General features: G+C 36.0%; 2 protein-coding genes across 3 annotated transcripts in view; both read right to left on the reverse strand.

Moving 5' to 3' along the window:
* Nucleotides 1-126: 126 nt before the first annotated feature.
* On the reverse strand, nucleotides 127-3,263 carry ndufb6 (NADH:ubiquinone oxidoreductase subunit B). The gene is made up of 4 exons (XM_084107301.1): nucleotides 2,984-3,263; nucleotides 2,738-2,830; nucleotides 531-575; nucleotides 127-296 (listed from the first exon to the last, which is right to left on the reverse strand). The coding sequence occupies exons 1-4, from the start codon at nucleotides 3,161-3,163 to the stop codon at nucleotides 225-227; spliced, it is 390 nt and encodes a 129-aa protein (XP_083963427.1). The 5' UTR covers nucleotides 3,164-3,263; the 3' UTR covers nucleotides 127-224.
* An 852-nt stretch (nucleotides 3,264-4,115) lies between these two features.
* The window catches only part of mxd4 (MAX dimerization protein 4), a 48,761-nt gene continuing 35,569 nt past the window's right edge, over nucleotides 4,116-17,307 (reverse strand). Inside the window, exons 4-7 of one of the 2 annotated variants that reach the window (XM_084099699.1) lie at nucleotides 14,898-15,012; nucleotides 11,619-11,778; nucleotides 7,549-7,587; nucleotides 4,116-6,094 (exon numbers count right to left, since the gene is read on the reverse strand). In XM_084099699.1, the coding sequence (XP_083955825.1) occupies nucleotides 5,994-6,094; nucleotides 7,549-7,587; nucleotides 11,619-11,778; nucleotides 14,898-15,012 (415 nt within the window). In that variant the 3' untranslated portion in view covers nucleotides 4,116-5,993. Of the gene's footprint in view, nucleotides 7,588-11,618; nucleotides 11,779-14,897; nucleotides 15,013-17,307 lie in introns of both variants that reach the window. The other variant, XM_084099698.1, reaches the window with a different exon arrangement.

The following is a 17,307-nucleotide window of genomic DNA, read 5'->3' on the forward strand; positions in this document are numbered from 1 at the left end:
TTAAATAGCCTTAATTTTAATGATCAAAATTAATTTTTACTCAGTACCAGAATATTTATATTCAGTAGTAATCTACCCAAAGGGGTGTGTTACTGTCACTTGAAAGCACAGGAAAAGCACACAGAATCTGTATAATAAATTTTATTGACATAGTATACACTCAAACATGTTAATTTTACAACCAGTGCAGACAGGATGTTTATACTGAATATAAACGGGCATCTTTAATGATGACCATGACTCTCTGCTTCAGGAAGATCTGGGACAACTTCTCCTGTTTCCAAAATGGTGTCTCCCTGAAAAACAAACATGCACAAAGAAAGATGTGAGGACATTTAGAAACATCAATATGAATGATTACTTCAATGTTAATTTACAAAACATCTTACTGATTACTTTACTATATTCCTTTGTCTATGCATTAAATTATAAATCGCTTTGGATAAAAGAGGCTGCTAACTGAATAAATGTAAAATGTAAATATAAATGATTACTACTGTGATAATACTGCTTGGACCAAATATACTTACAGGAAACAGTCTGGGTTTTAGCTCAACAATTCCATATGGCTTTTTCTGTGGAAACAAGAGATATCATTCTATTTGAGTTTTAAATTTTAACATGATAATGATCAACCAAAACACAAAGATATTTAGTGTTATTTTATCTGTCATTTTGTCTATGGAAATATTTCAGTCCCATAGTTTTGGTTCACCAAAATAGAATGTAATTAGCCTTTTAATAGATATAACCATTACACTGAATTGAAAGAAATATTGCATTCATATTTATTAAGGGTACAACAATATAACATGTCAGGATATATATCACAATACAAAAATATTAGGGCTGTGAAATGATTAATCGCATCCAAAATAAAAGTTTTTGTTCACATAATATATGTGTGTGTACTGTGCATAATTATTTTGTATATATAAATACACACACATGCATGTATATATTTAAGAAACATTTGCTTAAATATACTGTATATATAATTTGTATTATATGTAAATATTTTATGTATAAAAAAAAAAAAAACTTAAATATATACATGCATGTGTGTGTATTTATATATACACAAAATAATTATGCACAGTACACACACATATATTATGTGAACACAAACTTTTATTTTGGATGTGATTAATCGCGATTAATCGTTTCACAGCCCTAAAAAATATGTATCGTGGATAGCAACAATATGTATAGTGTATAGTTTTCCCAAAATTAAAGTTTAGACAGATTTAATTTAGTATCAAATATGATAAACCCAGATTGTCAAACTAATTTTCTGATACTTCACTGATGAGGTAGGTTACAGTAAATAGATACATCTGAAATCATTGATTTGATCGATAACGTTAGCTAGCATGTTCTATTTTTAAGTGAATGTTCTAGATACTTCTTTCAGTATGTTATGTTTTATACCTGTTTGATTTGTTGAAGTATTAAGTTTAGGGATGGGATGGGCAATTATGTCCTGCAGAGTTTAGCTCCATCCTTAATCAAACGGACACCTGCCTGTAATTTTTAAGTAATTTTCAGGTGTGTTTGATTATGGATGGAGCTTCCAGTATATTATCTGGTTTTAGTGTAGAAGTAGTATAGCTTTTTAATGCCACGTCAGCAACTTCATGGCAAAAACCGAGTTGAATAAATACAATGAAAACAAAACAGCAGTTAAAATCATACATCAACCTGCATGATTTTCTTTCTTCTGCTCAACACAAAAGAAGATATTTTGAAGAATATTGGAAACCAAAAAGTTGATGGGACCCCATTGACTTCCATAGTATTTTTTCCCATACTGTGAAATAGATGTCAATGGGGTCCATCAACTGTTTGGTTACTAAAATTCTTCAAAATATATTCTTTTGTGTTCAGCAAAAGAGAGAAATTCATACAGGTTTGGAAGAACTTGAGGGTGAGTAATTAAATGATGACAGAATTTTCATATTTGGGTGAACTATGTGAATTTTAATAGAAATTAATTAGGTGTCAAATAAAATATAAACATGCATAGATTAAATTAATGTTGTTAGTAATTGTTTAAAATTGCCATGGAAAAAGTGTTCCAATATATACAAATATGGTTGGTCAATGTCACACCCAGTTATCAGTTTTGATAGCTAGAAAGGGTCACCTAGACAATTTTAGCAAAGACCTTTACAGTAAATTAAAATGATGAAATGATCTGCAGCACACAATAATGTTTTCTACATTCTAAGAGTAAAGAAAACAAATAAATAAATATGAATACAAAAAAAATATGTGTCTAGCATAATTTTGTATTTTTATCATATCATGAATATTACTATTCTGGTGTCATCGTTGCCCTGTACATGGGTAAGTTGAAGCCTATTCAAGCCTATGCCTGATGAAATACCAAATTTAACATTTTAATAAACCATACTTTTTGTTAACTGTTTATCATATCATGTCTTAGAAGTACATATACTGTTAACAAATGAGACCTTATTGTAAAGTGTTAAAAATAATAAATAAATAAAAACAAGTACTTCAAATCTATTTTGACTTTGTGAGTGTATCGAGCCAAAACGTAACATAAGTGTTTAACTCCTTTTTTACTCCTACTTCTCATCGAATAATGTACATCCTTACGAACACACACACACACACACACACACACACACACACACACACACACACACACACAATAATTAATTAATTATGTTCAAAGAAATCAGTGTGACCATAATAAACATGCACTTACAGCGACATGGTACTTCATATAGTAATGCACGACCCAGGCCGGGATCAGAATCCGCGTGATAGCAAAAACACTGGCATTATAGGCTTTAAATGTCTGGTTCGTCCGCATAAAAAGAAGATAAGACAAAATTGCATGTTAATAACATCCTGCCGTTATAATGCTCAGTTAAACTTCAATGCATGTTACTTATACACAACATACATTTTCACTCTCTGGATAAATAGATCATATAAGGCATAAACTCACGTAAAGTCTCCAGAGTGTCTTGGGCTCCAGAAATCCACCCCAGAATCGCTCGATGCGGCCGGGTGTTTTGGGTGCAGTGACAGGCTCTCGAGGACTGAGTTCCTGATCTTTGAGCCATTGCCGCCGAAGCTTTGTTAACTGCTCAAAGCGGAGCTTTTCATCCGCTGTGGATCCAGTCATACTGATTTTCTATTACTTTACAAATAAAGTAGAATGTACAATGACATCTAAAGAGGACAAACCTCCCAGAGTGCAAAGCGAACTCAAGAACACTCGGCATAAACATCGGGCTTTTACACTGCGACACCTATTGATCTGGAGTCAAATAACCACTGTGACGATGATAAGCAAAATAAAGCAATAACCACACGAGGTCGTGCGTTACCCAAATAACTGCCTTTTCACTGCCTGCGACAAGACAAGAGGTCAGATGTCCTTCCTTTGTTTGTTTTATAAATTATTTTAAATAGTTTTTTACCTCACTGAAAAAGATCAAATCTACTAAAATTGCAAGAAAAAATGTGTAGTGATATATCTAGGAAACTACTGTTGTGATTAATCTCCCCTGTCGCTTGTACTGCCGCTCCAAATGTTAATTTTATTTTCTCTAGCCTTTTTGCCTTTGACTTGTGTATTTTTAAGTAGCTCCCCCTCTTTGGTTGTTTTCTGCTTAGTTATATTTTTTTTTTTAGTGTATTGACAACATATCATGTGTATATACGCATTTATATTCTTTCCCCTACGAGTTTTGTATGTTGCTGCTTCTTTTCCAAAAAAAAAAAAAAAAAACCGGGACAAGAGGTCAATCAATGTTTTGTTGGGTAGCATGGTCGTGTTAGGCTCTCTACTGGTAGAACTACATTATGTGGGTGCAAAAAGCATATTTGCAATGCTGACATATAAATTACAAATATTTAGTTAAAATTTTAGAAACATTTTACCAGTGCCCAATTTGTCTATATTTTTTCCCTATCTGCTGCCTTTCAGAAACTACACTGCATAAGGATATATTTGGTTTTGTTGATACATGATTGTCCACACAGAACATGAGGGCTAAAATGTATGATCTACACTCCAAACCTATATTTTCACAATGGATGTTGCAAATTGCAAATAATGACCGTAGACCCACTATGTATAAAACATTTTAATTATTTATATTACAATACAAGAATACATAATACCTTAAGAGTGTGGGCTCAAACATAGCCAGCACCAGGTAAATATGTGTACGTACTCACAGACACACACACACACACACACACACACAACACAAAGAGAGAGAGAGAGAGAGAAAAAAAAACACCTTTACAATATTATACAACATCTGAATGCATATTACTTGTTTTCTAAAAGGAAATCTGTTCACAGGTCCCTAGCACAGAACCCTCCCTTCGCAGTCTCTCCGCAAGTTTTCCTCATGCTAAAACGCAAGCGTTCTGCGGGCTATGCCACTCATGCTGACCGGTCAACAAACTGCTTCATGAACACAAATAAAAGCAGAGAGAAAAAGTGGGCAGAAAATATGGGTCACAAACCTACAGTCATATAAAGATATAAATCTGATATTACACCTGATGCCTCCCAAAATTGGGAGGGGTTAGAAAAATAAGTCTATATCTAATAGAATCTATATGGCAGGAATCTTTTTCATGGAAGTTCTTTCTTTCTTCTAGTGCTTTTATGTGTATAACAAAGGTAAAAGGAATTATATATAGCTATATATTTTCTTCTTGGTCATTCTGGTCTGTTCTTTAAGTAGCCTTGACTCCCAGTCTCTATGCCATCTAGCTTTCCTGCCGCACAGACTTTAAGTAAGCTCAATCAAACATGCTCAGCAGAAAGCTCAATCTGCAAGGCCCAACAAACGCAAAGTATCATCACAACATGCCATCTTTTTTTTTTCTTTTTTTTTTTTTGCGGAGTTATACAACACACATCTAAGATCCTTGGACACCTGGCTCTTTTCACATAATTATATGTGTACCTGTCTGCTGACATACACTCTTTTTTTTTTTTTAGTGTTGTAAAGCTTTCAAAAACCCTGCAGCCGCTGAATAGCCCTGTCTCTGTCACAAGTATTTCTTTCACCACACTGGAAGCTGACTTTAGCTTGATTTCACATAATTTGCCATGTGACGTGATTCTTAGATAATGCCAATGAAAGCTACAATCTCTTAAAGATTTGAAAAAAAAAATCTCATGCACAATTCTTTGAACTCTCGATCAAATCATGTTGTTGGAGATTCTGTGCAAGAGTTTGCTTTTTCTTTTTTACAATTCACTTGATCAACATACTGGAACACATTGAAAAAGCATAGTTTTGCTACAACAGTCAGGCATATATCCATGACATAAATGTAAACTCTTCAATGAAAAAAAAAAATGCTTTACAAAAAGATATAAAATAAAAGAGTAAAATGAAATAAAATAAAAACATGCTCCCTCCTTTAAGTGTTTGCAGAGAATGGAGAGATAAAATAATAACAATTGAAAAAAAAAGAAAAAAAACTCAATGAGTTGGTCACAATATGCACCATAGTATTGAAACAGTGCTGCTTACCAAATACACCCAGTCTCCACCCCTTTACAAACAAAATTATCATATTGCTGTATCTTTGCTTTTATGGGCAAAGGATCAAATACTACCATCACCTTAAGCACACTTTAACACTAAAACAGGAACTACCATTGGGAGAGGGTGGGGAGGACTTGAGCTGCCATTAATGATTGATTCCAATGCTCTTCTCCCAAGGTTTTCCACTTCATTGTTTGAAATACAAAACACATCTTAGGCATAAGGACAATAAAAGACAGCTATTGTCAAACTTAAAAAAAAAAAAATGAAATGAAAAGAGCCTCAAGGGCAGAGTTGATTAGATAACGCTTTTCAATGGGGTGAGACGAGCTGCCAAAAGAGGATATGACCAGTGTCGCTGATGTGGATGATGTTGCATGGCAGAATGGAAAGCACATTTTCGGGGAATTAAAAGATGGAGGTCAGAGGTGACTAACCAATGTTTCTCGTCACCTTGTGCCAAAGGCCAAAGAAGAGTCTATTTTGAGGATGGAAGCTGCGGGGTGGCTGGCAGGTAGTGGATCCGAGAAGGGCTGGAGGGATGTGTCGAGATGATGGGAGGAAAAGGGATACGACCAGTCAAGGCACAGTATGACGGTTGGAGATAAGGAACAAATGCCAGAGTTCTCCCAAACATTATCCTGGCCTCATGTTCTGCCATTTATATATATATATACACCTCTATTTGTCTTTTAATCAAAGACTATTTAGGAAAATATAATACAAAATCTACTACAGAAAATATAAACTACACTTCAAATCACCAGTATGTTTTTGGCTTCTTTTTTCAAAAGTAATTTCTTTCTTTTTTTTCCATTTATTTTGGTCTAACCTGCTTTAAAGACTGGGACTGTCTGAAGAGTTGGAATTCCTAGCACAAAGAACTTTCTTTTATATACTGAATATTGCACACTGCACTGCATATAAACTGCTGAAGAATAAAGGCTTCAAAAATTATTGCAATTAAGTTACAGGGAAAAACATGGGACTAAAAGCATCAATATAATTATATTCTGATAGTACCAACACCTCGACAAGTGTTTTTCCCTCTACATCTTTCCATCTCTACACCTTCACATGTACAGTCATGCAGTTTTGACTTGTCAGTTTGATTGCTGGCCACACACACACACACACACAAAAAAACAAACAACTACTCATCTTCTCAAGTCTTTCAGGCTTGGTCCAGAATAAATTTACTGCATTAGAAAGCTATAGCTTTCCAAGTTTAATGCCACATAATTTACTATTAAATTTTACTATGTTAATTTACTACTAAAACTATCAACAACAGACCGTTTTAGTGAATCATTTGGAGAGCACCATTTCTATGCTCCATTAGTAGTCAACCATTAGAAATTAATATTCTATCTTCTCTTACAAAAAAGTAACCAATTAATAAACTTCAAGGTCAATTTAACTTCAAATTTTTAATCTGAAAGAGAATCCATTGATTCCTAGAAATGCCCTGGAGTTTTAGCCTTTTGCTCCCTTTCCATTAATCTATTAAGGAGTCTATACTGCCTTAGATGACAGAACTGCCTACGTAGATGATAGACAGCAAGGCAGTTACTACGTTTTGGAACAGAGCCAGTTTCACACCGCAGCAGAACAGACAAGTTAAAACTGCATTACCACACCACATGTTCTTACTAAAACCACATATTGCTTGTTTGTGTGTATTCGTGGCGCGTGGGGGGGTGGGGGGGCGTGGGGGTGGGGTGGGGTGGTATCCTGATATAAAGTGTTGCAAGGGTTGAGAGGGAAGAGAGTTTTCTGATGAGTGGAAGTCAGCCAGGTGTTTCCTGCCAGCTGGGACTGGCTGATGGGTATGTTGGAGGTGACACACTGTAGCGGTCTGATACGGCCTAGCAGATGTGAGCCTGTAATCTGTGGGAATGTGAATGGTGGCCTCCATCGCTGGAGCTGCTCTGCAGGCTGTAGTGGTCCTCACCATCGCTAACACTGTCCACACTATCATTCTCACCTGGCGTAAACTCCATTCCCTCTATGTCAATGTCCACATCTGTGAAAACATAGAAATGAAATCTCATCAACAGTGATTTTTACACATGAATCAAAGATCCCAAGAATAAAGGAATATTCTGTGTTATATTAAACCTAATGTCTTTGGATGGCAAATATAAAATTCGGAAGCTTGCCACAGACAATAATGCTGACTTGTGTAAAAGGGTTATATACTTGTGAAATAGTGTGCTTAACATTATTGTTATTATTATTTGCAATGCTGCCCGCTTACCTACTGGTGTTCCACAATACATGTATTTACTGTAAACCCTCTTCATGTTTGTTTATACATATTAAAGTGTAAAGAGTTGAAATTACTATCTGTGGTAATCAACAGCACTTACAAGCACACAAACTACAGCTGAATGCAGTCCAAATCTGATTTCTGCTCATTTGCTTAATTGTGTGAACTACAAAATGCATTTACATATTTTACACAAAATGTAAGTCCACTTCCATCTCATTTAAACTGAAAGAGAAAGTTGTAGGATTTTGGAAATTTAAAAACACGGAATAGTATGAAGGAACAGTATGGTGTGTGTCTGTGTGATATATATATATATACATATATATATGTACAGTGAGGAAAATAAGTATTTGAACACCCTGCTATTTTGCAAGTTCTCCCACTTGGAAATCATGGAGGGGTCTGAAATTGTCATCGTAGGTGCATGTCGACTGTGAGAGACATAATCTAAAAAAAAAAATCCAGAAATCACAATATATGATTTTTTAACTATTTATTTGTATGATACAGCTGCAAATAAGTATTTGTAACACCTGTCTATCAGCTAGAATTCTGACCCTCAAAGACCTGTTAGTCTGCCTTTAAAATGTCCACCTCCACTCCATTTATTATCCTAAATTAGATGCACCTGTTTGAGGTCGTTAGCTGCATAAAGACACCTGTCCACCCCATACAATCAGTAAGAATCCAACTACTAACATGGCCAAGACCAAAGAGCTGTCCAAAGACACTAGAGACAAAATTGTACACCTCCACAAGGCTGGAAAGGGCTACGGGGAAATTGCCAAGCAGCTTGGTGAAAAAAGGTCCACTGTTGGAGCAATCATTAGAAAATGGAAGAAGCTAAACATGACTGTCAATCTCCCTCGGACTGGGGCTCCATGCAAGATCTCACCTCGTGGGGTCTCAATGATCCTAAGAAAGGTGAGAAATCAGCCCAGAACTACACGGGAGGAGCTGGTCAATGACCTGAAAAGAGCTGGGACCACCGTTTCCAAGGTTACTGTTGGTAATACACTAAGACGTCATGGTTTGAAATCATGCATGGCACGGAAGGTTCCCCTGCTTAAACCAGCACATGTCAAGGCCCGTCTTAAGTTTGCCAATGACCATTTGGATGATCCAGAGGAGTCATGGGAGAAAGTCATGTGGTCAGATGAGACCAAAATAGAACTTTTTGGTCAAAATTCAACTAAACGTGTTTGGAGGAAGAAGAATGATGAGTACCATCCCAAGAACACCATCCCTACTGTGAAGCATGGGGGTGGTAGCATCATGCTTTGGGGGTGTTTTTCTGCACATGGGACAGGGCGACTGCACTGTATTAAGGAGAGGATGACCGGGGCCATGTATTGCGAGATTTTGGGGAACAACCTCCTTCCCTCAGTTAGAGTATTGAAGATGGGTCGAGGCTGGGTCTTCCAACATCACAATGACCCGAAGCACACAGCCAGGATAACCAAGGAGTGGCTCTGTAAGAAGCATATCAAGGTTCTGGCGTGGCCTAGCCAGTCTCCAGACCTAAACCCAATAGAGAATCTTTGGAGGGAGCTCAAACTCCGTGTTTCTCAGCGACAGCCCAGAAACCTGACTGATCTAGAGATGATCTGTGTGGAGGAGTGGGCCAAAATCCATCCTGCAGTGTGTGCAAACCTGGTGAAAAACTACAGGAAACGTTTGACCTCTGTAATTGCAAACAAAGGCTACTGTACCAAATATTAACATTGATTTTCTCAGGTGTTCAAATACTTACTTGCAGCTGTATCATACAAATAAATAGTTAAAAAATCATACATTGTGATTTCTGGATTTTTTTTTTTAGATTATGTCTCTCACAGTGGACATGCACCTACAATGACAATTTCAGACCCCTCCATGATTTCTAGGTGGGAGAACTTGCAAAATAGCAGGGTGTTCAAATACTTATTTTCCTCACTGTATGTAATTACCGGACATTGGCCGGAAAAAAAATGAAATGTCCGACAAAATTAAATCTCTCCGGTCAAATTGTCAGATTAAAATTGCCTTATAATCCCGCCCCCCTAACACAATCTGAATTTGAGAATAAGCCTAAAATGTATAAAGCAAAAATACACCGACCTTTGGCTATGTTATAAAGGAACAGGCTCTACCGTTTGAAAGTTATTAAACATTATTACATGGCTTGGTTGAATTCCAATGTGGAATGCGGTCTGTTATTTCTTGATATCAGACCGCTGCGAAGCACTAACGGCGCCAGGATTTTGATTGTAGGTGGGCCTCCAGAAAACTGGATGGGCCAGTTAAAATAAGCCAAAAAAGAAAAAAAGAAAATAAAAACGGGTTCCCCTTCATCTCCGTTTCAGCGCTTTTCTGGGCACTGAGGACAGTGACTCAGTAGCCTACCTGAATTTAATGCAAAAAAAAAAAAAAAAAAAAAAAAAAAACTTAAACAGGATTTTTTTGTTGTTGCTTTTTTAATACAATTACAATTTCATTTAATTTATTGTTTAATACAATTATAGGCCTATTATTTTTAGTTTATTAACAGCAACAACAGCTGTAAAGATGAAGTTGACGATCGCCATCTCCTTATGAATGCGCCTATAGAGAGAAATGCACATCATGGATTACATAATCAGAGAGTAGCCTATTTCTTTTCGTTTTAAATTGTTAAAAAGACATTTCAAGCTTTCTTAAGATATATTTCATGTCTGTGAGGCCTACGCTGAGTTTCGTTAAATTAGGATGAGATGCGCTCCCGTTCACGAGCAATGCAAGTGACCGCGTGGGCGCCTGCATGATTAGGCCAATCGTCTGCTATATTTGCTGCTTATTTATTAAATACAGGCAATTGGTTGATAAAAAAATTATTAAAATTAAGATACAATTTATACAAAACGAAATTCACTTCAAAAAAGTCTTTCTACAAAACCAAACTTAATTAAGTGGTCAAAATCATGTCTGACCCGCTCCATGGGTCTCGAGTGTTCCTGCAGAGAGGGGGTTCTCGCTGCAGAATTGGATCAAGACGAAGCAGCGAAGTCGCCTAACAAGGTTACGCGGCTTATGCGCATTGCAGGTTGTGGAGAGACACTGGGAAGTTCGCTTGAGTAAAAACAATAGGCTTCAGGTATTCTATGTGGGGAAGGGGGATTGGTTTGTTAAACTATGAATGTGAAACCATAGTAAAAACAATTGCCGTTGATTGACGCCAATCGGACGTTCATGTTTTTTTTCCGTTTTTTTATTTGAAAGTTAGGCTAATAAACATGTTGCATTCGGCCTGATTATGTCATTTTTTAAGTTACATAGCCTTCCTCCAGTTTTCCTCAACTTGACTAATTAAGAGGCGATATTTGACCGGCATATCATCAAAATGTCCGGAAAACGAAACCTCTGCCGGTCACTTTGACCGGCACCATTTTTTTCTAGCGGAAACTCTGATGTATATATAGAAGCGCAAGAACATTAAAACATTCAAAGGCTTTCTGAAATTTGTTCATTTATCAATTAAACTTGCACTTAAATTGTAATGCTAATCGTATAATTTTTACAGAAAACTAACATTTTTACAAAAAGTCTCAGACATCTGGACCTCACTGTATATACAGAGATTAATGTAGGTCACATGATCTGGAATCAACTATGGTCATACAGCCTGTATAGTACATACGATATACACAATATGTGTAGCATATGTAACAGTGTGTAATTGCTGTAAGTGTAGAACTTAATTTCGTTTTTAAAGGTTTTATTGGATGTATTTCAGCATACATCGGGATATTTCAGCTGTGCTGTACCTTGCTCAGAGTCAGTGGAGATGGTAGAGCCCATGCTGTCAGTGCGAATGCGCTCTAAGCCCTGTACAGAGAGCTGCTCCAGACGCCGTTTGAGGTAGCGATGTTCTCTTTGCAGTTGCTCCTTCATGTTTAGAGCCTTCCTGTCCTGTTCCTCCAGCTTCTGCAGAGCATATGTTTCCACTGATCAAACCACAGAGCACAGAAACACCACACTGCATGACATGTATCTACTAGTTGGCTTGAGCATGCACAGTGCAAGAAATCCACAATTTGCGTGAGCTAAAAAGGGAAACAATCACATGAACAGATTGGTGCATGACTATGGTGCATGACAGGAAACCAGACAGGGTGAGCTGAAATACTGTGTGACAAACAGGAAAGAAACAAAAGGGGCAACAGAGACATAGTACCGGGTTGCCTTAGTCTAGTCTCTGTTTCACAGTGACAGTTTGACGAACACATTTCATTCCACTGACGCTAAATGCCCTTTTTCATTAGGCAAATTTAAATGAGTTAGTAACATAAAAGAGTGTCCATAATAAATAAAAGACAAAAATCTAGTTCTTCGTAAAGTTCAATTTTCAAGAAATGTTCAATTGAATGACTCTACAGATGTTGGTCATGTGGTTTAACCATCAAGCAATAAGTAATAACTGCTTTAGTACACATAGAAAACATGTGCTTGTACACAACCTAATAATTATTTCAAGTTTAAAAATAGTTATTCATTCACAAATATATATTTTTTCCCTACACGTATATGCATGATACATCAGTCTTAGCCTTATGTTTTTTGTTTTGTCAAAAAAAAAGGATTGTCATCCTATTCTGTTTTGGTTGACTAAAAGTCTGGGAATTTTAGTCTAGTTTTAGTCATTGAAAACTTCTCATATTTTAGTCATGGTTAAATGATAATTACAATTATTTTGCTCAAAATTACAATCTTGTTTCCTGATCATGATTTCAAGCACAAATCAAGACAATGTCAACTCACACACATTGTTTATTTTACTCAATTACTCACCTAGTTTGCTGATTTAAAATGTTTTTATATAAATTAACACACTCTCTACATTATGAAAACTGGAAAAAGTAAAACATTTCTCGCAAGCTAAAACAATTCATTTCAATTCAAATTATGTCAAAGTTTTTCTATTAAAACAACAAAAAACAAATTGTATTGTCACACTGATAGGGATGCTCGATATTGGATTTTTGCTAATATCCAATATGCCGATATTTTTTAACCAATTTTTAGCGATAGCCAATACGAACAAAAATATATTTTCTTTGTATGGACATAACACCTCTCTCCTGTTTAGGAATTATAAATGAATTATTTTCAGGCTACGTTCACAAAGCAAGCCTTAGTGCTCAATTCTGATTTATTGCTCAAATCCAATTTTTTTCTTTTTTGTTTGGCTGTTCACGTTATTTTTAAAAGTGGCCAATATCAGATTCGAGTCTGAACAGCTCACGATCCCAAACTCACACACATGCGCAAAAGAACAATAACAAAAGATAAGATGGCACGCAGCACAGAATTATACAGAAGAAAACAGAGTTTGCTGAAATAGACATTTACAAATTCATTTGTACAGTGATGTGCTGTGGAAGCTAGCGAATCTGTGCACAGACGAGGATGAGATGTTTTTCTCATACAGTTTTTCCTAAAGTTTTGCTTGTATAGAGCTGTCACTGTAATACATTAGTATAACGGCTCACCATCCCTCCACTGACTAACTTCACTGCAGTATACCACATTCACGGACTGACCAAAGAATTAACGGTACGTAAAATCTTTGGATTGACTCCCATCAGTGCTGAATTGTGATGAATGTTGATCTAGACTCCAGAGTGACTTAAAAGTTGAATGAATTCCGATATGACTGTTTGAACTGAGGTCGCAGTGCAAAACATCAGACCTGTGTCTGATTTAGAATTAAAAGGCTATATGGAAGTGGCCCAAATCAGAATCGAAAAGATCAAATTCCATGTTTGAGCTGTTTACACTGTTATGAAAAAATAAAATAAAACATCATATTTCAGCTAATGACTTATGAACAAAAAAAATCAGATTTAGGCCACTTTTGCCTGCAGTCTGAAAATAGCCTTAGTTAAAAAAAAAATATGTTTTATCTTTTTTTATTCAGGTTTTAGAGTTCTGAGATCTCCTTATCAAAAGGTTACTTGATAGTGCTAAATAAATATTAATAAATTTCTTTTTTATAATAAGAGTACATTGAAAGCTTTGAAAATAACAAAACAATAAAACAAATCTTTTTCAGACAGATACAGTTGTAACCTAAATATTTCATTTGTGGATTTAACATTTGTAGATGGTCTACAGCAATGGAGTCATCAACGCATGAAGTGCGGGTGGCGTGACTTCAGTTGAAGGATGCTGCCTTTAGCCTCAGATAAAAATTCTACAATTCTTTTAGAGCTCCTTGGATTCAAGTTATTTTCATCATCTGTTTGAAAAAAATATATTACAGATTAATAAATTTACAAGTGTCATTTATTTATCATGTAGGCTATAGCTTCTGACCATTAAATCAAATCAGACTAGCGATTGTATGACATCAATTACTTCTTGCTTTATTGAGAAACAGAAGTGACTAAATCTTATTTGTGTATTTTACGTTCCATTTTATTAATCTAACAAGTAGATCTACAGCTCCCCCCTAAATAAATCAAACTTCCTACTGGGCGGGCACTAGGACCCGAGGGAGGCTGCTGCTGCTGCAGACAGTGTTGCCAGATTGGGCGGATTGCCACCAGGTAAAACACCAGGTATGAAAAATATCCATTCAAGAGAAATGTTCTGATTGGGGGATTTGGCAACACAGAATGTCATTCTTTTAATGAGGCTTTTTTCTTTCTTGATGATATCAGAACAGTTGTATCACCCTGACATTTTTTACTTTTTTTATACCACCCAAAAATATCAATATGAATCTTAATTCAGAAATTACCTCACATAATGATGCAATGATTCACATGAGAACTGTCAGATGCATCACATGCATGAATATTTAAATGATAAAAATAAATAAAAAAATGATTATAAGAATAATGTTAAGCTGAGGTATATTACCATCTCTACCGCGTTAGGAACTGTGGATTATCTGAGTTACAACATGGAGACTGACATAAACTTCCTGTAGCCAGTTCCTGATTAACTTCCCCTCTGACTGTAACTGCTTTAAGCTGCTCTAACCTCTTTACTGCTGTGTAAACAAACATATAGTCAGAAAGATGCTTATATGTTTGTACCTTGATGTGCATTTTGGCGCGTTTGAGCAGGCTCAGTGTGGTGTGACGGGTGCTATCAGGACCCAAAGGCACAAGCTGTTTCAACTGCTCCAGGTACAATCGCAGTTTGGCACGTCTGCAACAAATAAAGAACAGGTTATAGGATTATTAGCCTGAGATAAATTTAGACTGATTCAGGATGCTGCTTTGGGCTGCTATTATAAAGGTTGCAGGTTTGAATGCAGGGATGACAGAGGAACTAGACTGAAATGGCAGCTTTATGCAAGTGGCCGGTTTCTATAATTAATTTAAATATAAATTAACCAAGACTCTACAAAAAGACTCCACAGGGCTCACAGATACTAAGACATGTCATGTAATACAACTGCGATGCATTGTTTAACCTATGTGTGGATTTACTGTATGTTGACAGAAAACCTGTCAGAATTAAGGGGGACAAAATGTTCAGTATAAAGGTCATTCATCAAACCAGAAAAGTGAAACTAATATTTTTAATATAATATATATATAATAAGTAATATAAAATATAATAAGTAAATCCATGCCATATCAAGATAAGTGGACAAACAGTGAGAAGTCTTAGTGGTGTTGTCCACACACAATTTTACAGCCAATGCTTAAATGCACAAAAAGTAGGTCTTCATCTGCAAAAAAGCATTAGCTTACAAATGTGAGTGATGTGAAAAGGAAGTGGATAATGTATTTCTGTGACTTTACCTAACCCAACCTGAGAAACTTGATTAATGACTGTACAGTGTACTTGACAAATGCACACCTAACCTCGCCACTCCTCTCCATTATCATTAAAGTGGGCTTATAACAAAGATCTGAAGCCTTGCAATGTTTGTGGAATAAAAAGCAATCAAGTCCTTAATAAGTGAGTGTATATGATAGCTAAAACGTAAAATGTTACAAAATAATATTTATTTATCATTAAAGCAATACTATTTGCCCGACTTCTAATCAGGGTTCTTGCAGGTTTCAGTAAGTCAAATTTAAGACCTTTTTAAGACCTTTTAAGACCATAAAGATTGAAATTTAAGACCTACACGATGCATTGCCAAAAAAATATTCAAATCAAAGAATTCATTTTATTTCCATGAATTCAGTAATTGAAAAAGCATTAATTTAATTTACAGATAAATCACATTAGTAACCTTCCACACCCAACAACGCGTGTCAGAGAAAAGAACAGAATCAGATATACATTTTTTATAGAAAATTGTACTTTGCATATTATACTGTAAAAAACACATTATTAGTTGATTTTAGTTGATCATCATGGTTGATCATAACTAGAGATGAAATGGCATGAACATTTAATTTCATGATTATAGTGACAAAAATGATCACGGTTATCACAGAATCCTGTTCAAAAAGTATTAATACTACACAATGAAATCAATTCACCAAGTTTTATGTCGAAAACCAGCAAATAACAAATAAATAGAGATGCACCGATTACAATTTTCTGGGCCGATTCCGATTTCCGATTTTTCATTAAGTTTGACCTGCCGATACCAATTTTAGCCGATTCCGATTTCATTTTTTCTAACCACTTTACAGCACACACAAATATTTATTTTATATCTTTTCTGTAATAGAACATTTTACAATTTGCATAGTTCACACACATCTAAAGTGCAGTGTTATGGAATAACCATTTCCTTTTCACATTCAATATCCAATATTTTTTTATATATGTATTTAACAAACTAAACGTCTGTATGAAAACAGGGAATGGCAATAAAATAATATATAAATAAAAAATAAAATAATATAGCCTTGCAGTATAAAGATATTTCTCAAAGCACACACACACAGGCCTATTGCAATCACTTGTAGCCTACAAACTGAATAATAAAACAAGTTTAAATGGGTACATTTTCTATAAATATTAGTCTTCGTTTTCTTTTCTGACATAGCCTACTCTAGTTCTTGTTAAAACACGCAAAGTCTGTGCATTTTGGGCACTTTTTTGGTGAAACCCTATTTAGGCTATTTTGTCCATCAAAAGTGTGCTTTCCCTTTAATTGAGCGTGAGCAGTGCAGCAAATAGACTTGGCGCCGAAACACGCGCTTCACTGCTCGCGACGCTCCTGCTTGACGCTCATGCGCTGCTCCTGCTCCCGTTGTGAATGCACTCATTGATTAACATGCACGCCGAAAAAAAATACGTGCTTGCGGCCTGAACGGACGTAATTCACGAGGTTTTCTACATGTGTGTACCGTGTGCACGTGTGATGCTGATGTTGCGCGATGTTAATCATGCGGCGCCCGAGTGCATTTGACCGGCATAAAATCGGCATTTGTCAGACTGACCGGCCGGTCGCCGGTCACGGCCGATCACGTGAAAATCGGTCAATTCCGGTCACCAGCCGATCAATCGGTGCATCTTCAATATGCACTT

The sequence above is a fragment of the Abramis brama genome, assembly GCF_963993115.1.
Source record: "Abramis brama genome assembly, chromosome: 2".
NCBI classification, from domain to species: Eukaryota; Metazoa; Chordata; class Actinopteri; order Cypriniformes; family Leuciscidae; genus Abramis; species Abramis brama.